The sequence below is a fragment of the Montipora capricornis genome, chromosome 3 (assembly GCF_036669925.1).
Source record: "Montipora capricornis isolate CH-2021 chromosome 3, ASM3666992v2, whole genome shotgun sequence".
Taxonomy (NCBI): Eukaryota; Metazoa; Cnidaria; class Anthozoa; order Scleractinia; family Acroporidae; genus Montipora; species Montipora capricornis.
Genome location: NC_090885.1, coordinates 75,202,350 through 75,229,849, shown reverse-complemented (window position 1 = coordinate 75,229,849; position 27,500 = coordinate 75,202,350). Strand labels below are relative to the sequence as shown.

General features: G+C 40.3%; 2 protein-coding genes and 1 long non-coding RNA gene across 5 annotated transcripts in view; 2 read left to right on the top strand and 1 right to left on the bottom strand.

The window, feature by feature from the left end:
• The first annotated feature begins 5,257 nt into the window (after positions 1–5,257).
• LOC138044132 (uncharacterized) lies at positions 5,258–6,774 on the top strand. Its single transcript, XR_011131397.1, has 2 exons — positions 5,258–5,793; positions 5,883–6,774. It is a non-coding gene; the product is annotated as an uncharacterized lncRNA (long non-coding RNA).
• Positions 6,775–9,109: 2,335 nt separating this feature from the next.
• LOC138044131 (microtubule-actin cross-linking factor 1, isoforms 1/2/3/4-like) lies at positions 9,110–13,247 on the top strand. Of its 2 annotated transcripts, none has more exons than XM_068890797.1 (4): positions 9,110–9,246; positions 9,928–10,117; positions 10,495–10,726; positions 12,920–13,247. In XM_068890797.1, exons 2-4 carry the CDS (start codon positions 10,000–10,002, stop codon positions 13,245–13,247), a joined length of 678 nt encoding a protein of 225 aa, XP_068746898.1. In that variant the 5' UTR covers positions 9,110–9,246; positions 9,928–9,999. The 2 variants fall into 2 exon arrangements, with proteins under 2 accessions (XP_068746898.1, XP_068746897.1); XM_068890796.1 differs by lacking the exon at positions 9,110–9,246 and adding an exon at positions 9,474–9,500.
• Positions 12,762–27,500, bottom strand: part of LOC138044130 (elongator complex protein 2-like) — a 27,100-nt gene continuing 12,361 nt past the window's right edge. For both annotated transcript variants that reach the window (XM_068890795.1, XM_068890794.1), the window contains exons 11-24: positions 27,173–27,301; positions 26,211–26,267; positions 24,700–24,798; positions 23,154–23,255; positions 21,766–21,846; positions 20,870–20,939; positions 20,336–20,443; positions 19,587–19,644; positions 18,597–18,669; positions 16,423–16,609; positions 15,997–16,115; positions 14,933–15,054; positions 14,523–14,624; positions 12,762–13,694 (exon numbers count right to left, since the gene is read on the bottom strand). In XM_068890795.1, coding sequence (XP_068746896.1) covers positions 13,559–13,694; positions 14,523–14,624; positions 14,933–15,054; positions 15,997–16,115; positions 16,423–16,609; positions 18,597–18,669; positions 19,587–19,644; positions 20,336–20,443; positions 20,870–20,939; positions 21,766–21,846; positions 23,154–23,255; positions 24,700–24,798; positions 26,211–26,267; positions 27,173–27,301 — 1,443 coding nt within the window. In that variant the 3' untranslated portion in view covers positions 12,762–13,558. The remainder of the gene's footprint in view (positions 13,695–14,522; positions 14,625–14,932; positions 15,055–15,996; positions 16,116–16,422; positions 16,610–18,596; positions 18,670–19,586; positions 19,645–20,335; positions 20,444–20,869; positions 20,940–21,765; positions 21,847–23,153; positions 23,256–24,699; positions 24,799–26,210; positions 26,268–27,172; positions 27,302–27,500) is intronic.

Below are 27,500 nucleotides of genomic sequence, written 5' to 3'. Positions count from 1 at the left end.
ACCGTGGCAAAAGTATCTTTAATTAGTAGGCACCGTCCTTAATTCAACTTTTGGTGAACGAATGTTGGTCAAAAACAAAGTTGTGCGGAGGGTGTTCAAACTGTTCCAACATTGCGGCAACAAAAAAACTAACTCTTTCGCGAAATTTGATTGCGAGGAACTAAGAACTAGAAACCAGTCTTTCTCGTCCAGATAAACTGCGCCATATTGACTTTTGCGGCCTGATGTGAACATGCGTGTGTTCTACAAGTGTTGAACAGAGTGTTCAAACGGCTTGAACACCACTCAACATTTTCGAGAACAAAGGAAAAGTTGAATCGATGTTGAATGAAAGTTTACACCGATTTAAACTTGATTCAACGCGCTTTCAACGCGCTTTCAACATTTTTTACGCTTTCAACAATGTTGGACGACCTGTTGAAACGCACCGAACATTTGGTTCAACAAAGTGTTGAATGCATATGTTGAAGCAAATGTTGAAACCCTTTAAACGGGCCTTAAAACTCCAAAAAGTTTTGAAGAAGTCTGGGTCGCGCAAGTTAACTGATTCAGAAGTGATCTGAATACAGAGCCAAGGCCAAGCGATTGATAGGCCCAACGTGTTGATTGTTAGTTCAGTTTTTTGCCGAATTAAGGAACTGTGTCACGGCAATGCAGTTCATTTTATGTTCTTTTACAATCTACTGACCCTTCTTACTATACAACTTCACGTTAACTCAAAAATTACGTTTAAACAGCACTAACCAAAGCTTCGTAACGAAAAAATGTCTGTCGAACATACATAGTTAACGTTATAAGTAATGCAAACAACAGAGATCAATTTTGAAAAACTGTTAGGCTGAAAAGTTTTCAAAAAACCCCAATCACAATCTATTTTAATCTTCTCCAATTTTGCTCACGTCTGACACCTTTTGCATTTCCTGTCTTATTCAAACATTCCTTTAATGTGCAAAGTAGTTATTTTTACGTTTCGCTTGATTTGGTTGCCAGCTTCCAGTCGCTGAATTTGGCTGAATTTCGCGAGACAGCCCCCTTAATGAAGGGGTTAGTTTCTGATCATGACGAAACCATTATTCGCCGAAGGCGAAGTGAATATTGGTGAATATTTACCGAGACGTAGTCGAGGTAAATATTCCCCAATATTTACTGAGCCTGAGGCGTAAGATTTTCAGCGGTGAATATCAAGAAAGTGCAAAACAACGGGCTAAAACAAGATAAAAAGGCACGAAAACTCCTAGATTGGCTTAGCAGCCACGCCTCCAAAATGTTTCATTCACCGGGTAGCGCGGTGAATATAACACTGAATTCTTATATTCACCGCTGAAAATTATACTAATCATGTACACTCGACTCTCGGTTATTGCATTTCTGGCTTTCTGATTTGCTCCCCAAATTTCGATTCACCGAGGTTAGCAGTGCGCCAAGTGTCAGTGTGTCAACAAACTCTCGGCGCCAAGTTTAAGTTCTGTCCGGAAAAATGGCTGAAAACAACAAGTTTGAAGAGGTGTCTCCCTCGAAAATACAGCAACTTTTCGACCAAGGCCGTCTCAGTCGGAAGCTAAAAAGAAAGCAGAGTTCGGCATAAACATATTCAATGATACGAAACTGTAAAGTACAAAAGCTTGTAATTCTCCTGAGTTTGTACTTGATAAAATTAGCAAGGAAAAACCTCGTCGTGAAGTATCTACTAAAACAATTACTCCATTCGTGCTTATTAGATATGAGGTGATTATAGCCAACGAGGCGCGTATTTATCACCTCATATCCAATGCGCACTCATGGAAGAATTGTCAATTATCCGCACCCCCGTCTCAGAGCCAATTGAAAGCGACCTTAAGTAATCCACTCGCTGTTCGAAAAGAGTAGTGGACTACGTCATCGATCACCTGTGTTGCGGCCTAGCCTTCTTCTAGAGCAGGGGCATCTCAATGCATTTTATAGCAGTTTGTGACTTATGTCAGGACTGGAACTACGTGCCTTTCACTCGATTCGAAAGGGGTTCACATGGAGACAAGTTTGACCACATTTTTAAACTAGCGAATAAAGCGAAACTTTGAGCAAAAGGCTTTCTGCCCGGGAAGACATTCACCCCAGCAACGACAAAAAAGAAACATTTATGCAGTTTAAGAATCGGAAGAATGGCGCTTTTATGTATCGCTTTGAAAACGCAGTATTTCAAACGTCTCTATTTTAATTAGGGCGTTTTGAAGTAGTACATACGCAAAAACGCAAGCATGTAACTTGTCAAATTGTCATTTGGGAAATATCACTAGTACTTGATGGAAGATGTGGTATTTATTAGCATATTTGTTCTTCCGATCAAGCTTTCTTTCCAAAAAGGACCACCAGAAAATGAGAGTGAAAATTTTACGAAATAAAGAAATTGAATTTAAGCATGTATTGACAGTGCACTCACTATGTCTAAACAAACCGACTGGAATACGAAACTAACTTTGTCATTGATTTTAACAGCCTATTTCAACATCATTTATGTATGCTTATAATACGGACAGATCAACGACAACGAATAAGAAACGTACGTATAGGGGTGATCAAAGAGAATTTTGTGAATACAAAAGACAAAACCACATTTTTGAAAAAAGTTTGTGTTTGTTTGCTTTAATCCTAAAACCACAGCCACAAACACCAAGGCTCGACCCGTTTGAAATTACGGTAAGTGATCGAAATGTTTATTATTCCGGCCCCACCAATAAACAACTTTGTGGTGCTGATAAGAAAAATAAAATTCCTAAATCTAAGAAACAAAAACCACAACAATTAGAGCTTTGATCAAGCAAATCAACGCTATCAATCTCTTAAATTTCCAAGTTAATACATGATATCTTCGTGTCCTGCTTCACTGATGCCTGATGGGTCCGTGTACCTTCCGTCCATTCAATTTTCATCAAAATAGAAAATTGAAAATTAGGAATGACAAATCTTGATTATTAATTTTTGATATTCAGAAAAACAGAAATCATGGGTGAATTCTTAATTCTCCTTTGTTTTGGCCTTTCACATTAACATGATTAAGTAATATGCTCTGTTTACAGCTGCTGTTGCTTCAACTTCAGATTTTTGTTTCAAAAACCTTTAAAGGAAGAGCGGAGAGAATGCATCCGAAGAATGGTTTGAGTAAAAGAAGACATTACAGTTGTACTTCCTACGGGATTTGGCCATAGTGTTTACTAATACAAGCCCGAAAATTCTAGAAGAAAATGCATCATTCTTCTTCCACCAACTCGAAAGCGTTTGTAGTTGTGGCAAGTCCTTTGGAATATATTCCGAAGCAACAAGTTGCGAATCCAAAACGAACCGAATAGAACTTTAGGGCTGCCACATTCGGGGAATAAGCCGAGCTTGACAGAGAAATTCGACACTGTTTACGGAATCGCTGAAGAATCTGAGCACACTTCTAACAAAATGATAGCTGAGTAGCTGCTGCTGAAAAACTAGAATTTCTCAAAGATCATTTTTCTCATATCTATTTTTATAGCATCCTTTTATTGGCATCTCAAATATTTGAGTTTAAATAAAGTTTATTGTACTGTTGATTGCGCCTGATGATGACATGAAGAATTCGGGCTTTTTCTGCCATTTTATCTCGAAATTCTTTGTTCCTTGATGGTTTGAATAGAGAAACCGCACCAACTGTCAAGCAGGATTTGCAGAAATAGCTTTGATTGTAGACATCAAAGCCAGAGCTAGTGCTTTGTTTTTGTCGCGTCTTTACTTGAATCGTAGCTCCTTCGCAGCCGTTTTTAGGCTCGTCCCTCTCTCGGAGGGACGAGTCTAAAAACGGCTGCGAAGGAGGCTACTTGAATCGCAGCGTGAGGTACTTTCCGGTAAAATCTGATTTGCTCACATTTATAGATCGTTTTCACGTGACGTCATCATTTTCTAAAATCCAAAACGAAAGAGCCACGAAAGTTTTTATCCTCATCAGGCATAAGAGGCGGTAAATTTGTATCTATTTGCAATTTTAAAGCTCAATAGCGTGCTTCGTTTGGAAACCAGAGCATTTTGAATTTCTGAGTTATAGCGGTGCGTGACACGAGGCGACGATCGAGTTTATTGAGAAATATATATTTATCTCATGGTTTTGAGCCTTTTTAGAATTTAAAGCATTAGGAAAAGTGCTTAGGTAAATAGCTGTCTGTTCAGTACAGATGATCACTCGCCTAGATAGCCAAAGTAAGTAACAGATGTTGACACTATTTTCCGGCCGCCATATTGCTGCACCACAGATGTGCACCAACATGGCGTTTTCATACTGGGCTCTTTAAATTTTTGCGAAACATTTCGACGAATATCTGAAGTTTGGGGAAACGCACAAGCCTAAAACTTGGAGAAGTGTCTTCTTCATTTATCTTCTACAACATCACGAATTGTTGACTTTTTCCACTGGATGGTTTTCGATTTATTTTTTTATTGCGTGACAGTAAAAACGATCTATAGCATGACACATGATAACATCACTCTTGACAGGTGGGCGGCAGACGACTCGTATCAAATTGTTTCAGGCGTATCAGGCGTACTTTTAAGCGCCCTGTCTCTAGAAAAGTATGCTTGATCGCAGGTTAAATACGGCGTGAAGTGTTAAACTCCCTTATACAAAGGCTGAACTGATAACTGCATACTTCCACAATGTTGAACAGGATTACCAAGAAACATCTCGAGTCCACCTCACTCCGGCCCCTAATTCAAGCCAACTTCACCACATACTTGGTCTCAAAAAACCTTGCCTCAATAGCAGAACGAGACAACATACAAAATCCCGGCACCTTTGCAGGGCATTCACTTGCCCGAAACTTTTAGCCGGTGTACAGCCCCCTGCCGCTCTCCTCAAACATCCTATTTTTTAAGAGAGCGGGCGGCTGTACGCAGGCTAGAGATTTTCTTCTCTAACAAAAAAGACCTGGAAGCTCTACTCGATGTTTCTTTCAGAAACATTGAACATCTTTGTTTATACAAATTTCATTTGTCAACAATTGCCTCGAACCGTTGAACATGCCTCTTCGGTATGATTAAAATTTTTTCACGCATCCTATTCTTTTAGGAGAGCGGGCGCGGGCTGTTCACAGGCTAGGTATTTTCTTCTCGAACAAAAAAGACCTGGATGCTCTACTCGATGTATCTTTCTGAAACATCGAACGTCTTTGTTTAAACAAATCTCTCAACATTCAGCCTCGAACAGTCGAACATGCATGCCTCTTCGGTATTTGAATTTGTGTCAGGAGAAAACAGATTTCCTTCTACAAACAGTTTTTTACTCGTTAAATAGAAAAAAAAAAAGGAGAAAAAAATACAATCTATGTAACCTGCGGAACTAGTTGGTCGATATTATTATTACAAATAAAAGCGCCTTTGTTGGTTATACATGATAATAAATCAGCACCAACGTTAAATAATAAAAACGACGAACAACAATAGAACACAATTCATGCACTTTAAAATCCTAAAACTTAAACATGCTTTAAAAAATAAAATTAAAAAAGCACATCTCTGCATTAAACAAAATATTTTTTCTTGTTAGCCGGGTGCTTCATTGGTAGGCATACCTTGTTGGAGCGGAACACGGAAGTTTAAAACAGAAACGTGTTCAAAATACCGGCCAAATGATGACTTACATTAGCATACAGCATGCCAAAAAGATCAGTAAAATGATCATGCTAGAGAAAATTCTATGTTGATCTTCGCTACATATATACATATATATATACATATCAAGATCGCAGATTTCCCACAGAAGTGCAGCTTGGCTAATCAGCGACTCAAAACACAACGCACAAGGTATGTACTCAAATAAACGTTTTTGTGAAAGTTCATTACAATTTATAATTCTTGTTTTGCTTTTTTGTGCTGGTGGCAAACACTTTCAGCAATGGCTCTTTCCAAGCGTCTCATAATTTTACTTTCAATCATGTTGTGGCCTTTTCTTTGCTGGGCTTCTGAATTGAGGATTTGTTTTCAAGAGACTGAGCGAAGCTCTCAGTGCCAAGGGCCATCGCACACTTGCAGCGGATGGAGTTCCAAACCTGCTTGGTCTTCGCCGTTCCGAGACGACACTGACAGCAGAGCCGGTGGCTGTCGCTATCAATGGAGAATCGAGGCAAATGGCGCCATCGACCCAAATCTGGGGTATCGCCTGTGTTTCCGGGAGACGGAGGGAAGTTCGCAATGCCAGGGAACACGAGAATCGTGTACTGGCTGGACCTTTTTCCCTGATTGGACAAAGCATTTTCGTGATGACACAGATAACAGATCTGGTGGCTGCAAATACGCTTGGAAGATCGAGTCGAGACGCATCAACCAGATTTCTAAGGAAGTGTGTCGAGTATGCTTCAAGGAGACAGAGGGAAGCTCGCAGTGTCAGGGAAGTCGCGAAAGCTGTAGCGGATGGAGCGCCCTGGGAATGAACATCCCCAACCCCGACTGGACCTCTCCATTCCGTGATGACACTGACAATCGCTCAGGAGGATGCTCGTATAGTTGGTTCTTGGATTGTACCTCCAGAAACAAGGCCATTTTTTGTCCAAGGAACAAACCGTGCTCCTGATCATGAAAGCAAGGATTTTCATTGAAAAAATAACTTGTCCGAAAGGAAAAACAAGGGAAAATGCATAATGATATCATAGCAAAAAAGGTTTCATAGGGAAATAGTTATGGATACTTAGCAGACATTACTTGTTTTCAAAATAAAATGTGGTTGATCTTTTTCAAGTAACTGGGAGAAAGTCAACGAAAAAGTAATAAAGGGCTTTAAGGGTCAGAGAGTATTGCATTGTTGCTTGATCAGAGGTAACTTGTACGAGAATATTGACCCTCTTCACGAATTGGGCCCCCTTACCCAAGTTTCTTACGAAGTCGTGACAGGTTCCTTCTGCGGGGCCCGAAAAAACCTCTTGAGAATAGTGTTTTTTGTTCAAATAAAACTTGGCAAGAGAACTGTTTCAATGTCTGAAAACCGATCTACACCAAATAGTGATTTATGGTTTTCTGTAGCTGATAATGACTCAGAATTCGAAAAAATGAAAAAAAGAAGAAGCCAAAATCATCATACCCTGTTCGTTTACCCAGTCAACCGAACAGGCTTTTTTCGATATATTAAAATTCAGCTTGAAAGAGACGTTTAGACGACAAAAACAAAGGAAAGTGGATGATATGCAAATATTTTTCACATTCACTCCAACGTGTTTCCATTGTTTTTGTCCTCACTGCCTCACTATCAAGCTGAATATTTGATATTTCGAAAATGGCCTCTTCAATGAAGTGTGACATGAAATGTTGTCAGCAGTTTTCAATCCAACAAACGCTCTGTAATTTAAAGAGTGACAACTTTTAAGTCAAAGTAAACAGGAAGAAAAAGTAATGCTGTGTTTAAGAAAACACTTTGGGGTGTTACTAAAAGGAGGAACCGTGGACCGCGGAACCCGCGGGACTTGCAGAACCACTTCTAAAACGCCTTCTCCCCTCCCCCCCCCCCCCCCCCCCAAAAAAAACAAAAAACAAAAAACAAAAAAAACATCAACAAAAAACGCTAGACTATTGTTTCTTTGCACGGTTTTTTTTGTTGGTGTGGTTTGTCGTTATTTTCTAACTCGCTGATTGATGGATAACCCGCGAAAGCGCGGTGGACTGGCCTGGTCATAATTTGAATGGCGGAAAGCTTTCTCAGAAGGAGCAACGTGAACCACCTATTTCATGTAATGGTTGTGCGATAGGTTTTAAAAGTTGAAAGTTGCCTTCAAATCAGGGGGTAACCAAAGCTTTCGTCGTATACATAATGGCTCATAATATTACTGACTTTTAATTAAACCCGGTTAGAGGAATTAAAGGTTAACAAAAGAAATAACACAGAAAATCAACTGAAAAACTACAGCAAATAAATAGCAGAGTAAAAGTTAAAGAATAACAAACTGGAATTATATTTCTTGGCAAGTCACTTGTAATGTATCACCACTTTGCAGATACAAATATAACAGGAAAGTAAGGAAAATGTTCGTTGAAATTCCAACTGGAACGCAAACCTAACAGATTCAACACAACACATCTGTTCGTTTTTCGAAATCGGTAATTTCAACTCACGTTTAGGGTTGTTAAAGCAATGCAAACGGCTGAAAACCTTGATCCCTCTTCGAAAGCTTTCCGCCATTCGGCAATGACGTCGAGAGGTCTCCACGTGACCAAGTTCAGTCCACAGCGCTTTCTTGGGCTTTCCACTGCCACGATCAGCCATTTATAGAGGATAACGACAAACAAGATAAACAAAAAACTGTGCATTTTTCAAACTTTAAGAAACAATAGTGTAGCGTTGTTTTGGGGGGAAAAAATGCGTTTTTGAAATAGTTCCTCAAGTTTCGCGGGTTCCGGGGGTTCCAGAGGGTCCGCGGTCCACGATTCTACCTTTTAGTAACACCCAACACTGGGTTTATTTTTGACAACTGGTGATACAAGTTAACAGTCGACCAGTAAAGTTCCCTTCTCCAAACTACCTGAATGCAAAGCTGGCCTTGTGCTAGAGCAGGGGCATCTCAATGCATTGTATAGCAGTTTGTGACGTCATGTCAGGACTTAAACTACATGCCTTTCACTAGCGAATGAAGCGAAACTTTGTGCAAAAGGTCTGCTGCCAGGGAAGACATTCACCCCAGCTAAAACAAATTAAAACCTTTATGCAGTTTAAGAATCGGAAGAATGGCGCTTTTATGTATCGCTTTGAAAACGCAGTATTTCAAACGTCTCTATTTTAATTAGGGCGTTTTGAGGTAGTACATACGCAAAAACGCATGCATGTGACGGCAAAAAACTCCCTAATTGTTATATGGGAAATGTAACTAGTGCTTGATGGAAGATGTGGTATTTATTAGCATATTTTTTCTTCCGATCAAGCTATCTTTCCAAAAAGAACCACATGAAAATGAGAGTGCAAATTTCACGAAATAAGAAATTGAATTTAAGCGTGTATTGACAGTACACACACTATGTCTAAACAAACCGACTGGAATACGAAACTTACTTTGTCATTGATTTTGACAGCCTATTTCAACATCATTTATGTATCCTTATAATACGGACAGATCAACGACAACGAATGAGAATCGTATAGGGGTGATCAAAGAGAATTTTGTGAATACAAAAGACAAAACCACATTTTTGACAGGTGTTCTGAAAAAAGTTTGTGTTTGCTTGCTTTAATCCTAAAACCACAGCCACAAACACCAAGGCGACCCGTTTGAAATTACGGTAAGTGATCGAAATACTTATTATTCCGGCCCCATCAATAAACAACTATGTGGTGTTGATAAGAAAAACAAGGTGCCTAAATCTAAGAAACGAAAACCACAACAATTAGAGCTTTGATCAAGCAAATCAACGCTATCAATCTCATTAAATTTCCAACTTAATACAGATCTTCGTGTCCTGCTTCACTGATGCCTGACGGCTTGTTGATCTAGAGATTTTGAAACGTATTTTTTATTCACACGATGTCAGACAAGGTAATACACACTTTCCCTAGCTAGTTTATCTATCAATTCGTGATCACCATTAAAAACTACTTTTCACCCCTTCAAATAATAAATTTTATCGGATAGTATTAGAGAGCACGTAAATTATCCGGAGTTCGAAACAAATTTGTCAGTCAGGCAACTTGGCTAAATAAGGCAATCTTTTCGGATCAGGGGTCGCTGAATTTTCTTCCCGATATCTAATGAATGAGATCGTATTTTCAGGCTAGCGCTTGCGGATTAGATCAACCGGTCCCGTTGCTGCGAAGTTGACATAGAAACAGGATCCAGAGCTTTTACCTTCCACAAATCTTTCTAAACAATACTGACTTCGCATATTACAAGCAAGTAATACCACACTTCAAGAGCTTTTGTATATATTATTTTAAATTTAATCATTTTCATTTTACTCAAACAGAAATCGGATTCCCAATCTGAAGCTTCTTCGCTGATCTCCTCCAAAAAGATATTAAGCGACTTTCAAGATCGCATGTTAGAATGGATGAACAAGAACTACAGTCGAATAATGGATCTCTTTCGGAGATTTGATTCGGACAACAGTGGTGCAATTTCATACGAAGAATTTGCGGCTGGTATGAAAGATTTAGGTGAGTTAGGTTCGAGTGTATTTACAGCTTCGACCGGAAACTGGTTTTAAACCGCAATCAAACGAAAAAAAAAACATTTAATTTCCATTTTTTGTTTCAAAATTTTACCACGGATGTCTGAATTTGTCAAAAATGAATATTCCGGCTAAATGCACTCTTTTTTTCTTTTAACAGGGAGGTCCAACTTTTTAGAGAAGGATGAACATTATTGCTTTTGGTTAATTTTTTTAGTCTAAAAAACGTTTAAGTCGTTTTAAGTGAAAAACATACAAACAAAAGTAAATCTATACAAACGTGGCACTGCGCATGACAAAGAGCTCGAATGGGGTGGCTCAACAGTGTACTCTAAATTACTTTTTTGGGTTAATTCTTAAAAGGCGCTCCTGCAACGCAAGTAGAAATCTACGTAATGGCCATGTCACTGGATGCAGATGGAGACAAACAACTCAATTATAACGAGTTTAAGAAGCTGCGACCGGGTCAAAGAAGAGCCGCAAATGTGAAGAAGGCGGATAGCTTTGAAGAAGACGACGAACCTACGGCGAAACTGCAACCCTGTCCCCACTGCAAAGTGGGATTGTGGGAGCCTATCGTTGAAAACGTCTCTGGGTATGTCATCAGCCATCAGTGATGGCTGATCTATGCAGTAAATACCTCTATTTAAATTTGTTCCAGTTTCAAAACGCTGATGATCCAAAACCTGTGCAGTAACGACAACGACAAATTAATTACTAGGGAGATTCAGCACGCTACGTTTATAAGACGCGGGCGGGAGCCGGAAGTTAACATCCCGCACGCCAGGACGGTGGTCTCTCCCGTATCTTTAAACCAATCGTGTCTAATAGTGAAAAGATAGTTAGCAGTATGAATGTGGTAGAGTGAAACAAGACAAGTTAAAAAGGAAAGCAGTGAACTTCCGGTCGCCGTTCTTGGCTCAAAAACCGTCGTGTGCTTAGGCTCTCTATTTGTGTCTGTGTATGTTGCTTGTGGTTATGATTGCCTTGCTAATGAAGATTAGGCTTTCGCAAAAGCAACATACATTAAGGCGCATTAATTTGCCGTTAATTGGTGTCTTTTAACCCAATTCAAGGTACTGATGATCAAGACGCAACTGCGCATGTCACTTGTTCATCTGTTGGCGAGACTAATGACGACCAGGACATAGTGCTTATAAATGAAGGGGTAGTTTCTAAAGAAACTGTGGTGCTGCGTCGGTGGGGAAGTAGTATACAAAAATTTGGTTTATCAACGGGGTTGACAAAAAAATTGCCCACCGTACAGAGATTCTAAAAGCTGACGTTTCGAGTGTTAGCCCTTCGTCAGAGCGACGAAGGGCTCTGACGAAGGGCTAACGCTCGAAACGTCAGCTTTTAGAATCTCTCTACGGTGGCCAATTTACATTATCAACCCCGTTGATAAACCAAATTTTTGCATAGTGCTTATAAGGCAGTCACGAAAAGACAAATGTAACACGTGACAATAGACCATTTTCGTATTCTCAGCATTGGACTGCAACTGGATTGCAAAGGAGGCTAATAGGGAAAATATATTAAAAATTAGTATACACTCACTCAGTGATCTTGGTGTTTCAAGCAATCTGATTGGTTCGCTATCTCGGAGTAATTGAGCATTATTCACTCCCTAAGGAGTGAATAATGCTTGATCCAAACAAAACAAAATGGCCGGCGTAAACTCGCCAGCATTTATGAATCGGAAATATTGAGAATACAAGATGATGCTGTGCTAAAGAAGACAAAGAAGGCCACAAAATTTGGCCTGAAAGTTTTCAAAGGTAAGAGAAGAGTTCATACTTTTGCTAACCAGTGTTTGACTTAGTTTTTCCAGATAATTATTGCTGAAAATTAAACAATCTTAATCACGCCGCGCCAACAATTTGTTTCATTCGGAGTAATTCTCTCTTGTAGGGCTGGTCACCCACCAAAACGAATTTCTTAGTGAAATCGAGGAATTAAAAAAATGTTTAAGAAAGTTCCACATGGTTGCAAGGAAACAAGACGGGTCATTTTACAACAAACCAACGCTCACCTCAATTAGAGCCACCATTTCATGTGGATGATTCCTTTAACAACTGCACTTTCAATTTCCATTTCAAATGAACCTCAAAAACTTTGATCGAACGGTGAAAATGTTTTAACAAGCAGACTTTCGATTTAGATTGCTGATTTAAACGGTGCTAAATGACCATTTTGCTGTTTGTGACGAGGATTTTAACGAAGGTTATTTAGATTTGCCATGTTTGAAGCTTCTGTAAACACTTTCGCGCATGCTTTGTGCCGCTTGCACATTTTCCAGTCCATTTTCAACGCATGAATTGAGATGCCAATTAAATCGACTTTAGATGGTTTTTTTCTGCAATTGTTGTTGAGATCACTTCGTGAGTATATACTAAAACAATTATTCTTTTCAATCTCGGTGAAAAGTGGCAGAATATTCATCGCCCCTTTTCACCTCGATTTCAAAGAATAATTGTTAAGTATTTGCATTTGAAAAGATTCCGTCGCATTAGCCTACATTGCAAGCTAGTTCCAGTCCAATACTGAGAATATGAATAATCATGGTCTATAATTCAAGGCGGAGCCGTCCAGAGAATTTGAAAACAAAAAGAAGCAAATTTGACTGTTCAACGTTATTTTCTATAGATAATTTATTATACCTTGTTTGGAAGGGGAGGGGGGGGGGGGGGGAAGTTTCGTTAAATCAAAGCCAAAACGCACATGAAATGAATAACCTGTGATTAAAAAAAACTGAAACTGATTGCTTCACTTTTTGCCTTTTACTCAGGTATCTCATGTTGGACTTGCGCAGTTTATCTTTTCAGAACTTGACCTCGCTCACTGGCCACATAAGCTCGCAAGTGCCTTCCAACATCTCCATATATGGAATATCGCTGATTGTGAAGAAGGAGCTTGGACCGTGTGCGTTGAACATACGAATTTATCATCAGAAAGATGGAGAAACGACGGAGGAGATGGATCCCAACAAGAAGCTCACGGACTTTGGGTTTGTTGGAACGTTGCAACCAGACGAACCTCAGCCACTTATATTACTTTATGATTACGATTATCCCTTTCTAGACTGTCCAATCTTAATGGCAAACTTTTCTTTTTAAAAGACGAAGAACCGAGCTCAAGTTCGTCCTCAAAGGACCAGAAAGCGAGCTCCAATTTTCTCTGATACTTACAACCCCAAATAACCATGACAACGTGATTAAAGGTCGAATCATTGCCATATCCCATCCCTGCTGCTTTTTTCCCGCGTTTTTCTGACTCAATGTCTGATGGAATATCGGCATGAGAGAACACTGAGGGAGGAGTGGGAGCGTTCTTTCCATAATTAAAGTCATATTCCACGCCCTTCATCGAAAGCGACACCCAGGTGATGCGTGACAATAACACACTCAGTCAGCAACATGGAATGACGTCACGTGGTTATAAAGACATCGTATATCCTAACGCTGTGGTCCAGGCTGCAGCTCCCCAGCTGCAAACAAGAGCTTTTTCTTCGGTCTTTAATCGGTCGCCATCTCAAACGACGAACGGTAAGCACGTGAGAAATTCTGCGCGAAATATTCAAGAAATGTAAGGGAAAAAAAAACAGAACTACAACTTTAAATCCTTAATTGACCGCGCTAATGAAGGCTTTTCGTGAGAGACATCACCTTTATGATGAAACTGAGAAATATCATGAAAATCAGCGGTAGCATATTTACTCAGTTGTGATCGAGAATAGAGTTGTCGCCAATTGCTTTATTGCGGTCTATTGAGTGTCCCGAAAAAAATCTAGCGATTGGTTTGGGTGATTGGCTTAACAATTCACGACAATTAGCGATACTTTTTTTCCAGCCAATCACCGCCCAAACCAATGTGACGACTTTCCCGCGCGAATTTTCGCCCACACTTGTTACTATGGATTTGCTTCGTATCCCGATTGTCCCAATGGAGTAACTGCGTCTTCTGTGTTTGATTTAAGTACTTAATTGCTACTTAGCCTTAGCACTAAACTGAAATCCGCAGTAAAGGTAATTTTGCAAGTGCTTGAATCTAGTTTACGAAGCAAACATAATACGCAAACCCAATGATTTTTTTTGCCAATTGCTCTAACAAAAGACCCTGAGGAGTTAGCGCATGTTGGTTGCGCCTACAGTCTACTCGAAACAAGCCCTTAGCTCTTGCGTCATTTATCTCAAAGCCAATTATCCAGGCGCATGTATTTGCCTTGGGTCATAATTATAAATCCTTTGATTGTCAGCGTTTGCTGTGATTGTTAAATTTCCCTTGACTCCTACATTGAAAAGAATAAAATTGGTTTATCGGCCCGTTACAGACCACTCCGGCAAAAACATAAACCAGTAAAGTTGATCAGTTTAAAATATATATCAGGATACGACTGGTCCAGAGAAAGAAGTATATTCCACTCTGGACTTGACCGCAGACCCCAGGAATAAAGTACAATGCGGCCAGACTCGGTTCCAACAGCTACGAGGTATCTAAAAGGAGATAGGTACACCAACAGTGAGATATAAACCATCCTGTACGATATACGCGTTCGATGAGAAGTTTAAAGGGACACATACAGTCACTGGAAGTACTTCGAGATGACGATACAAAATTGGAAAAATGCTAACCTGTAAATGGACAACTTTTTGCATTTTCAGCAATCTGTTTCACGATTTTGAAATTAGGCAATACAACAAGAACCAAATATATCAACGCTCCATCTCTTCTTTCGCGTTTGTCAACAGCCTGCAATAAACGCTGGTATTAAGAAAATATTAGCCACGATACTTAAACTTACGTTGAAGCATTGATTGTCCCTGGAGCTACATCTACCGCTGTGGTAGGTTCTCCGACATCTAAAGGACTACCAACAGCTTCCCAGGTGTCTGTAGGGGGGTCTCTGTCACCCCATATTATCACCTACAAGCGCAACAAAACAAATTAGATGTATGACATTTCATCATAAACCCACAAGGGTTGAAACGTGTAACGGCCCCTTGTGTGCAGGGTAACAAGCTTCTGAATATTCAATTCGTTAAGTACCATATTTGGAACAACAAGAGAGAAACATTCAACCAATCAGTTCGCACGAACACCGTGACGCAATACCACCAATGTTCTGGCGAAATTAACTGGAGCGAGGGGTTTCCAAATATGGTACTTAGCACTGAATATTCGGAAGCTGTGAACGCGCGTTACACGTTTCAACCCTTATGGGTTTCTGATTACATATAATCTGATCAACGAATCGAAAGTGGTTCAGCGTTGTCGGTACTCTTATCGACAACGATATTCGTCAACACAGTGGTCAAAATGTCCGCCTCGTGAGTCCACAATATTCAACGCCAAAGGCAAGTGTTTATTTCAGAGCGTGACCAAAATCATGACACAAAGAAAGAGCAAGCGTTGTTTATAACTTTCTCGCAATATGATTGGTTTATTTCCCAAAATGGGCTTTCCTGATTGGTTATTACATTGCGGGACAAATTGACGCGAGCATGACGCGTACAGCGTTGTCTTATCGACAACGGCAAATTAGCCAATCAGATTGCGAGATTACAAGCAATTGTGGAAAAAAAAACATTTCATTCACCTCTCATGGCTTATAACTTGAACTCGCAAGTGATCGGCTCCCAGCTGAGTTGATAGCTCAGTCCGTAGAGCAGGAAAACTGCATTGGTTCGAATCCCGTCCAAGCCTGGGTTTTTTCAGGATAGCTTGGAACTTGTTTTCCAACATTACAACTTAAAAGTTGCAATGATGACCTTTGCAACTTTCATGTCAAAACAAATCAATTCAGATCGCGAATGATGATTTTCATGCAATGGTGCAGGCGAACTTCAGTGGCCATTTGCCGTATACCTTTTTGTCCCTCGAAGCTGTAGCAAAAAATCTATCATCTCCAGTCCAGGCACAAGACCAAATAATCCTTGCATGCTGATTGGTTTTGTTGCTTCGAGCCACGAGTCGAAACAATGACCCTATAAGAAAGTAAACAAAACGTTTACTTTCGAAAAATTGTTTCCAAAGAAACTTGAATGCAATCCCGGCCAGGAGATAGAAAGAAATTCTTAGAGGTCGTAAAAATAAGAAATGGAGTAGGAAATCCCGATTAAATAACAATCAAGGAGGACAGCTTTTGCTATAAATAGTACAAGCTAAGCGGACTGGAATCCTACTCCAGTCCTAGGCTTGTCAGCCTTTTAAAAAAAACCTCTCAGATTTGTCTCCGACTAGAATAAATTAAAAATTGATTAAAAAAGGACCCAAGTGTCACTTTGCTCTCACCTTCCTCGCTTTCATACTTTCTTTTAAAGACCGACCAACAGCGGTCACGTGACACCGACAGAAGTCGCTGACCGCTGTGATCGAAGGACATTTGAGTAACTGTGAGCGTATGAGAGGCAAGTGAGCAAACCTGCCGCCAGGTCTCAGTATTCCATAAAATGATCGCCGCGTGTTCAGCTTTCGAGGCCTGAAGGACAAAAATTAAACAAGTCTTCTTTAGTGAGATCCAAACAAGTATCAGTTAGGAAAACTAAGGGGAGTAGTGTGGGTGGAGTTGTTACGCGAAAGGTGAAGTGTTTTGTACGAATAATCGGCAACAAGAGCTTCTGTACATTACAATGTATCGAAAATAACAGAGTTTAAGCAAAGACAACGCCAACGTCAACGTTTTAAATATCACTTAGCACTACCGTAAGCAATTTATGATCACTCCATCTTGTTCAAGTTGAACCTGAATGCGAGAGAACTCTCCTGTAAATGGATTGGTTAAAACGGTTTTAAGGAGAATACAAAAATGAACGAGTTACAGTTCTGTGACCACGTTGTCGTCAAAACGTCAAATTTGGCGATTTTACGTTCTTGGGGAGTTTAAAGGGGCACTGTCACGCATACTTTGCTGTTTTTAGGTCAAACGGGGGTGAGGATCAAAATTAGTACTTTGGCCCACACGTACAACATTCCGGACAACGCATGCGCACTGAAACGATATGAAATATATTCATGGCACAGAGAGCCATTCCTATTAAATTTTTGGTGTCTTTCTGAAGACACAGTCTCCAAACTTGGAAAAAAAATGGCCATTTTTTTTCAAATGTTCACTCCATTTCCATCCTCTCCATCCCTGGCTGCAAACAACAAAGAATAGTTTCAGTGCACTTCAATGGCCATTGGCAACAAACCTACAGCACTATTTTGTGGTTTTCATTGATGCAAGGACCCCTTTTAGCGTTTTGAAGTTTGACTAAAATAGCTCGACACTGCCCCTTTAAGATCTACCACGGCTACGTCGGTCGAAACGTCACCTCAAAATATATCTGTCGTTTAAAATTATTCCATCTCGTTCACGTCACACAATGTTAGTGAAATGTCCTCAAAAATAAATTCGTATATATGAGCGGTTTCAGAGTAAAATAGAGGAAAAAAGGTCACATTTGTATGCTCGCGTTGTCGTCAAAACCTCATATTTGGTGATTTTACGTCGTTGTGATGCAGAGAGCCTCAAAACTATGTGCTAAAATTTGTGCAACACGTGCATCACCATAATTTGACCTCTTTTTACCAATGATATTAGTGTTTTGTGACGTCCTCGTTGCCTTAGCCGTCGTCATTTCACTTTAAAATCGCTGTTGTTAAGTAGAGTACGACAAAGGAACACTCTGAAATGCATGCGGCACGTGCAGCAGGATTATTTTACTTCATTCTTGCTTTGTGGCGTTCTCGATGCCATAGCCGTAGACGTTGCTCAAACTGTCACCGGGTATATATACGGGTGTTAGCTCCCGCTATATTGTAAGGACGGTGCCTACTATTGTTATTGCGCATACGTTCTGCGCATCTCGAGATACTCGGATTATGGGTGGTGCTTATTAATACAGGGATGTTTTTGCGCGGCTCAAAACTATGCGGAGAAAGCAGAACTTAGCAAGTGATCTTAGTATCCAAAAAGAAAATTGGGGGTAACCGTGCATTTTTCAGAGATAATTAAGCTTCAGTTTGGAATAGGACGCCATACATTGCTTTATATTTTAATACTTTTCAAAAATATTGTTGATTAATTATCTTCGAAAAATGCGTGATTACCCCCAATTTTCTTATTGGATTTCAAAAACACTTGTTAAGATCTGCTTTTCGCGCATATTCAGTATACCGCGCAAAAATACCTTTGAATTAGTAGGCACGGTCCTTAATCCAATCAGAACTTGTTTCACACGCGTTTCCGATGCTTGACGACAGCGTAATCAATTTGATTGGCTATGAACTAAATAGTTGATTGGCCAAAGAAATAACTTCGGTTATGGCTTCCCTGCACTCAACTAAAACACCGCTCGAAAAGCGACCGTAAGTAGTTTGATAAATTGCGCACTTTTTAAAAAAGTAATCAGGGGGTTGGAGCGCGTCTGAGGCTTGTCTTTTCCTGTACTGTTAAACTAATTAAGTTCATACAAATTCAATACCTTACACGCGGAAGCCAATAGCGTCCCATCAGGACTCGACGCCACGCAAAATACTTCATAACCATGTCCATATCTATAAACGTGAGTACAATAGATGAGAAATGATGAGTTCGAAGATTGCAAAGAATCCTTATTTAGCTCGAGTTCATAATTTCAGTTATGCGAGAAAGCTGAAATCTCACGCTGAATATAGCAGGGCAATTGTCACCTGAATCTTGTTTTGAGAGGCTTAAGGCCCGTTTAAAAGGTTTCAACATTTGCTTCAACATGCATTCAACACTTTGTTGAATCAAAAGTTCGGTGCGTTTCAACAGATCGTCCAACGTTAACATTGTTGAAAGCGTAAAAAATGTTGAAAGCTTGTTGAAAGCGTGTTGAATCAAGTTTGAATCGGTTTAAACTTTCATTCAGCATCAATTCAACTTTTCCTTTGTTCTCGAAAATGTTGAGTGGTGTTCAAGCCATTTGAACACTGTTCAACTAATGTAGAACACACGCATGCTCACATCAGGCCGCAAAAGTCAATATGGCGTTGGTTATCTGGACGAGAGAGACTGGTTTCTAGTTCTTAGTTCCTCGCAATTAAATTTCGCGAAAGAGTTGTTTCTTTTGTTGGCGCAATGTTGGAACAGTTTGAACGTCCTCTGCGCAACTTTGTTTTTGCGTCCAACATTTGCCCAACATCCGTTCAACAAAAAGTAGAACGAATGTTAGGCAAATGTTGAAACCGTTTAAACGGGCCTTAAGCTTTCGCGCGTCTTCTATGGCGCAGTAGTAAACCAGCCGAGGCTATCGCTTCGACTCTCTACAATACTATGATTTTTTCCAACTGTCCCCAAGTCATGGTCGGAAAAAGTTCAACACTTCAATTTGCTTTGACTCTCAGTTGTCTGTTGTCAAGGGTGCAAACTTCATGATCTATGCAACCCAGTAAAATACTAAATCGAATTCGTTTTCATTCACGAAACAAGGAAGCAAGAATTTACTCACAATTTCTGAACTTCCGGCCATAAAGTGTTCTGGAGCAGGATATCTTCGGTAGGAGGCTCTGCAGATAAGCAAGGCATAAAGCGAAAGGTCGTTTGTTAAAAGTCGTTTATGTCCAGAAAAGCATGCGACGACAAATTTCACAAACTTTCACGTTTTTTGTCAAACCGTTCCGAAAACGCTATTTTCACAACGTTTCTTGGGTCCAGAAATACACGTTACCACAAATTTTACAAATTAAGCGGGTTTTTTTTTAAACAAGTCATCCAAAAAATTTATTTGTAACCTAATATCTATTATTTTCTTTACCGGCTTTTCTCTTTTTTTCTTGCCTTTCACTTTTTTTTAAAAAAAGAGAAGTACTGTTCCTCTAAATGACATGTTTGAAAGAAAATTGGCGAATTTACTGCAAGATTTTGGAACCATAGGGAACTTGACCCCCGATGTGAAAAATGATCAGAAAAGTAGGAAGGAGCGGTTCGAAACACGAACGCCTGAACCAGGTTGTTCAAAAAGTGCTCAGCGTTATCAGCTGGAAAAATCCCTATCCAGCGTGTATCCACTGGATAATATATTCTTGGCTTGCACTCACGTGATTAGACGGCGATGTTGGTGTACAAAACAAAAGCAAAGCAGAATTTTTTCGCTTTTGTCCAGTAAACCAACGTGGTCACCATGACGTCAGATGAAAGCCAAGGATAGTTCTCTTCCTTTCAAACAAGTTCGGGTTGGTCTCTTATCGCAATACAAACCATTTAAGGAGACTGGTGTGAAGGGGGCAGGCTCCTCGCTGGCAAACGCTGAGGCTTTCGTAGGTCTCGCTGGGTCCTCAAGATCTCGTCTCAAGCTCTCTATATCACCTGCGAGAACAAAGTAGAGGGTTTAAATTAAATGCCATTAAAAGTAATTACCACAATTGACTATTGGCTTAAGTATCTCTCGGGAAATCTCAGCTATTCGGAAGGAAAGGAAGAATTAACTGTGACTTGGTAGCACGAGCTTTCCTCGGCTTGGCGCCAGCTGTATGTATTTGCTTGACCACGTGACCAAAATAAAAGGAGGGCTCTGGTGACGAGAATAGTATTTGTTTAGCTTGATAGCGCCGACTGGCTCATTTGACAAACTGACGTTTGTTGGTGATCAAGAACACGCTAATATTTGATTCGTCAAATGCAATGTCGCGTGACAACAAACTGGGTTTGCATGTGTGACATACTAGAGAATACTGACAAGAGAGCTGCTCTGTAACGTTTATTCATTGATTGCGTTACAGTGATTTCTCTTACCTTCAAAAACAGCTTTGTTAGACAAACCCAAAGCAGGTACGCTAGCTCCGACTGGTAAGCTCTCATGCAGCTGGTGAAAAATATAAATATCGCTGTCATGTATACTGAAGTCATTAATGACGTCACAAATTATTTTGAATGTTCCTTGTTTATTCAGTCGCCGACTGCGAGTAAGGGCGTTTAGCAGGTCAAGCATTATCAGGTGAAGTGAAGTGAAGCGAAGTGAGGCTATTAGTCTCTCCCCGCGGTGCTTTTCAGGACTAATTTACAATACTTTGTGGGGGAATTTAGCCTGACTGCTTGTTACGCAGTTACAATTAATTTTAAGGAAGTGAAAGATGCCCCCGTCCAGATAAGGTCAGACCACAACACCGCGGACTGCGTCCCCTACTCTTATCGAATAGTGCGTGGGTTCTTTAACGTCCCATACTATTTAATTTCCAACAAGGGCTATGAGACGGGACCTCCAGTTTACAGTCCTTATCCGAGAAGATTTGAAAGCCTAACCATTTGCAGATGTAATTACAAAGGCAGCACTTTCTCCTCAGTTATTTTAAGACCCTGAGTGTTGGTCCGGCCGGAGTCGAACTCACGACCTTCGGCATGGCGGCCAGATGCTCAACCAACTGAGCCACCGGTGCGCGGTGGCATCATCATTGGCTTCAAACAAAAACAAGACAAAATAAGGGCAAAAAGGAATCTTTCGTTTTTAAAGACCTGTCTGCACGAATTAATAACAAAGATACCCAAAAAAATTTAAATACATATCGTTCCTATTGAATAACGAGAGCTTTAAGGAAAACGCAAATGAAACGAGCGAATGAGCGCGAAAATTGCCTTACAAGACGAAACATAAGCTACATAAAGCAATTAAAAGAGGCATTGATTTTAAACACCTTGTCGTTTGTATCTTGTACGTCACAGAGTGCTCGAAATGTTTCCATGAACTGACGAGGCGCACTAAATACCCTTAGAACCTGAAACGAACAAACAATCTATTAAATTATTTTGATCCTTTTGATATCAAAGGCATCGTCAAATTATTGCTTTCATTTTTTTGTAGGAGAGGCCAACGAAAGGCACTAAAATAAACGCAGCCACAAATGCATTTTTTTATTCATATCTTTAACTTTGTCGTTCGTTGACCTCCAAATACCGAGGACCTAAAAGTACTAATCAGTTTATGAACCTTGCCTCAACGAATAGAGAGCAAAAGCAAGAGAATTCAAGGAGAAGGAGAAGTAAACGAATCTCCTATATTTGCCCGTATCCCGATGAAAATTACAGTATTTGAAATTTAATGTTGGTTATGTGTCATTAAGTGCGTGGTTATGTCAAGGACGACACCTTATTCGTCTGTTAAGCCTGGTTTTCACTAGCGATGCAAGCATTAGCGCAAGCTTTAACGCAAGCACAAGGGCAATTATTTCACCGTGAAAACGGGCCTGACGAAAGCATAAGCACACGCGCAAAGGATCAAAATATTTCTTTTTCCTTGTGCTAATGCTTGCGTTCTCTTGCGTTCGCTTAAGTTGTGTGACAACGGGAAGAAACGCAAGCATAACGGAAGCTGTGATGTTCGTACAACGAAAAACACCCGTTCCAGATTCCACTCAGCGCAGCGCCGCGTTGTAAGAGGGAACAAGGAACTAGCGAACCTTTGTCTCTGCTTTGTGTGCTTGTGCTTGCGTTATCGTTATTGTTTTCACTTGACACGAATCTCTTGTACTTGCGTTTATGCTTGCGTCGCTTGACATAATGTGAAAGCCAAGGCTTTACTGTGAAAGAGGATCGAGCTGTCACGAAAACAACATAAAAATAACCAACGCAGCATGGGCCATTCTCGAGCCCAGAGCTCTTCTCTTGACTGAGGGAGAGAAGAGCTCTGGGGAACCCTGAAACAAAGTGTCTTGTCATTGGTTCTAGTGAAGAACAATCAAAAGCTTCTCTAATTGGTGCATTCATGTTAGCACGAGGAGTGAGCAGGCGCCGTAAGGTTCAAATAGCCAAGTTTTGGCTATAAGAACCGTACGGCGCATGTTCTCCTACAGAGAGTTTCCCAAAGCCTTGGGTCGATCCGAGGCTCTGGTGACGAGGATGAGCATGGGCGCGATAAATAATAATAATAATAATAATAATAATAATAATAATAATAATAATAATATCCAGTCATTTTCATGGGGGACAGGGCTTCACTTCTCTTGGTAATAATAAGAAAGTATCTAACCCAGTAAAAGGCACTTTCGCTAAAGTGGAGGTCGCAAGTGCGCTTGTTATTACTTACCTTCTCATCTGCACCAGATGCAAGTCTGTACCTACTGAGCATGCTCAGACACTGCATATCATAACCATGAACCTGTGGGCGAGCTATTTCACACCAAACAGACTGAAGAAAAAAAAAACAGTATCAAGTAGATAAGCCTTGTCTCCAAGATCAACAACGGTCCCCGACACTACCGTAGTTTGAGCTTGGTCTGTGGCCCGTTGGAGGTAAATGGAAACGTCTGTCTCTTGCGGTCTGCGGAATACGACCTGGGAGACGGAAGAGTGAAATCTGGCACTTCTCACTTCCGCTACTTTTTGCAAGAGAATCAAGGCCTATGGATTTGATTGTCTGCGATTGTTAGAGTTAAAATGCACAGAGGGAGATAGAGAAGCATTTCGCTGTGATGTCTGAGATAAGCTGGGATAGGTCCGACGCACACAACATCAGATCGTGCCCCACACCGTTAAAGAGTAAATGAAAACAAAGTTGATCGCCGTAAAGCTAAGGCAGTTTTCCTAGAAATGGTTTTATCAACTGAGTTGCTACGGTAAATAGAGCACCGTAAAGAAGTTCGAAAGATGACGTTTAGAGCGTTAGGTTTTACAAGATGAAAAAGAAAATAACAGATAAGTTTCTGTACTTTGTATTTCTGAAAGTCGTCGTGCACGCCAGCTTCAATTTCGCACATAAAAGTGACATCACTGTGAAGAGACCTGGGGCCCGTTTCTCGAAAGTCCCGAAAACTTTTCGGGACCGAAAAGCCATCTGTGAAATTGCCAACCGCTTGTTTTGGAAAGCCGGTCTTTTGACATTTTTTCAAGGTAACAAAAAGAAAAATAACTGTGAAGTTTGACGAATTAAATCCTCTTCGTTCTTGAGATACAAAGGGAATTGTGACACCCGAAAATGGCCCGTAAAGTTTCGGGACTTTCGAGAAACGGCCCCCAGTCCCTGTATTTCCGTGTTCTATTAAACAGTTAATGACTGGTCCCGAGGGAAACAGTTCATTTTGTTTCCCGAGAATCTCAATGTTTCCCCGAGGCGCAGCCGAGGGAAACATTGAGATTCGAAGGGAATGAGATACAAAGGGAATTGTGACACCCGAAAATGGCCCGTAAAGTTTCGGGACTTTCGAGAAACGGCCCCCAGTCCCTGTATTTCCGTGTTCTATTAAACAGTTAATGACTGGTCCCGAGGGAAACAGTTCATTTTGTTTCCCGAGAATCTCAATGTTTCCCCAAGGCGCAGCCGAGGAAAACAATGAGATTCGAGGGAAACAAAATGAACTGTTTCCCGAGGGACCAGTCATTAAGTGATTTTTTATATAGCACAAAAAGAAAAACGTGCAACGGCCACAGCAACGGCGGTCGTCTGTCAACATTCGCGGGTATTAAAGTGCTCTGTGACCCTCTGACGTCATAGATTTTGCACTGTTACCTGCTCAGAGACTTTTGGCGGGAAACAGTTTTGTTGTTAAATGTCATGTGACCTCGAAATAACCAATGAGAGCGCGCGCTGTTGGGGGAACACAGCAAAATAGCTTAAGATAAGTGAAAATATTGACCTTTGATGTCTCCTGTCTCCAAGGAGCATGCAGTCTTGTAGTTTGATCACTACTGGCACTAACGAGAAACTGTCCATCGACAGGATCCCAGTCAATATCCTGCAATAAATATGTTAATATGATTAATATAACCCTGTCACTCAGTAATCGATATAACTGCATACTTCAAGACATCAGGGATTTTAAGAAACGACGACGGCTAGGGCTACGACAACGCCACAAAACAAGAATATGGCGGATTGGTTAAAAGACGAAAAAGAATCGTGCTGCACGTGCGGCACGCATTTTATTGCCGTACTCTGCATGACAACAACGTGAAATCACCGAGGATACCTAAACTTCGAGCCAGGGTTCGAGCTAGGATTCGAGCCAGGATTCTAGCCAGGATTCGAGCTAAGATGAGCTTTCTCCGCTATTTAGTCTCGAATTTCTCGGTTAGGTTAGGTCTCGAATCGGTTAGGTTAGCTCTATTTTGGTTGGTTCTAGTCTAGTATAAAGGTCTAGTTAGGGTTAGGACAGGTCTCGGTTAGGTTAGGTTAGGTCTCGAATCCTGGCTCGGATCCTAGCTCGGATCCTGGCTTTATTCTTAGTTTATCTCGAAATCACCAAATTTGAGGTTTCAAGTTAAGGACAACGTGAGCGTACAAATGCGAATCTTTCATTCCATATTTTTACTCTAAAACAGCTCTTATAAATTCAATTGTAGGATAATTCGCGACAGACTTAAGATGACTGAACACAGTTTTTGATACCTACGTTTCATTTACCTTTTCCTCTAAAACTCTTGATCCTTTGGTCGCCAAAGATGGTAGCAAGAAAGTTAACAACACGAACCTCGGTTTTTTTGATAGTTAAGCTGACGTAATAAATATAAACAGGCCTTTAAAATCGGTTTTGTTTATTTGCAGAAAATCTGGTCGTTAGATTTTCTTTATAATTTGCATCCAACAAGCTTGTAACGATGCTCAAAAGTAAACACTATTTAATAATAATTTGACCGAGAGATCTTTAATTATCCATCGTTGAAGGTTCAATGGAATATCTATCTGTTAAAGTTCAAATTTTTTTGAGTACCCCAGTCACTTATTTCCTAACGTATTTTCATACCAAATTTCCTTACATTCTAACGAGTGGTTCTCGAGAAATCGGCGTATTTCCAAGAAAGTTTTAACTTACTACGCATGCGCTGCATTTAACTTGGTTCTTTCGATAACAAAGAAAAATCTGCGAATTGTGGAGTTCTTTGCATCGTTACCTTTTCTAACATACTTTTCTCATAAAAGACTAAAACCATCAAAACACTTTCAATTAGGAGGAAAAATAGTACAGATAGCGCATGCACTGAGCAAATGAAATGATTGCTGTATTGAAGCCATGTTTATTTTTTTTTGCAATCCTTGCGCGCGCGCTGCATTGCGTTTGCTTAAGATTGTCCAAAGTTACATTTTGAAATGACGTTTTCGTCGCCGTCAACGTAGTAGATACTAAAGTCCCCACATGTTTTTCTTCACCTGCACCGGGCCAAAATGCCCACTGACTGCCACTCCTGGCTCCCAGCGACTGTCACCCTGCCAATCAAGAGCAATGAGTTGACGACAATTAATTTATACTATCATACTAGTTGCATTTTATTTTGCAAAAAGAGATTGATTTGTTTCGAAGTATTATGTCAGTAACCTAAAAAGCTAAGACCAGCCCGTTGATTGACAAATAACATTTTGCTTAACAATTAACAAATTCGTGCATCCATTCAACTTATTGTACAATTGCAAAATCTCAGGAACGAAACCTATCCGTCAAGATTACCGACAGTTTTACATCCATCTCTTGTAGTGTCATTCATTGTATAACCTGTACCCCATCTTTTGCGGAGACAAAGAAAAGAATGGCATTGAAACGTCGAAATAAATTCAGTTACGCCACTATAATTGTCCCAACCGGAGTCTCGTTATTGGAACATTATTTCTGTGAGATCTCTCCTGCCAAATTGTCTTTGGCGAAGTTTCTAAATAAATGAACCGCGTCTCTCATAACATGCTATTTTGGCGTATCACTACATCAAGGTAACACAGACAGCCACAAAAATCTCGACCCAAAAAAATTGTTTTTCAATTAGCCACTATCAAAAATACCATAATACTCTTTGTTTGTCCCTCAAAAATTTTGCGTAAGAATTGTTTTTATTTTCTTTTGGGACTTACAATTGTCCCGAGAGAAACTGGGAACAATGCTTATGCAAAATTTGGGAGGGACAAACAAAGAGAACTATGGTATTTTTGATATTGGCTAATTAGGCACTCTCAGTCTCTCTGGAATCAATGAAAGCTTTCATTCCTTTAATTATTTGTGCATTCACGTAACCATTGTTCCACTGATGGCAAACCTCCTCCATCTTATATTATAAACCGCTTACAACCCACTATTCCTTGATTCGCTCTAAAACTGACCTTATCATATTTCGTTCAGTACATACCTCACACAGTGTCTTATTCCACAAATGAAAAGACCCCTGGTATCCATGTCCCAAGATAGACAGACCATCAGGACTAAACACTCCGCCATAAAAACCGAGTGTAGTTCCACCCACTTCACCAACACGAACCTGTGTAGGAAGTTTCGAACATTTTGAACTTAGAGTAGCTTAACTCCCAAGATATATTAACTGTATTAACCTGAAGGTCGTGGTGTCAATTTCCACCCTAGTCAGAGTTTTTCTCTGTCCTTGTGTGCGCCCGTTGCCATCAGTAGGGCTAACGCTCACATGGTTCAAATTGGGTAGAAACTTAGTACTTCATATTACA

What these genes read in the sequence shown, in the direction of transcription:
- LOC138044131 (XM_068890796.1), top strand. An exon ending in GGCTGGTATGAAAGATTTAG is followed by an intron (nt 10,118 to 10,494) that starts GTGAGTTAGGTT and finishes AATTCTTAAAAG; the next exon opens with GCGCTCCTGCAACGCAAGTA. An exon ending in ATCGTTGAAAACGTCTCTGG is followed by an intron (nt 10,727 to 12,919) that starts GTATGTCATCAG and finishes CCTTTTACTCAG; the next exon opens with GTATCTCATGTTGGACTTGC.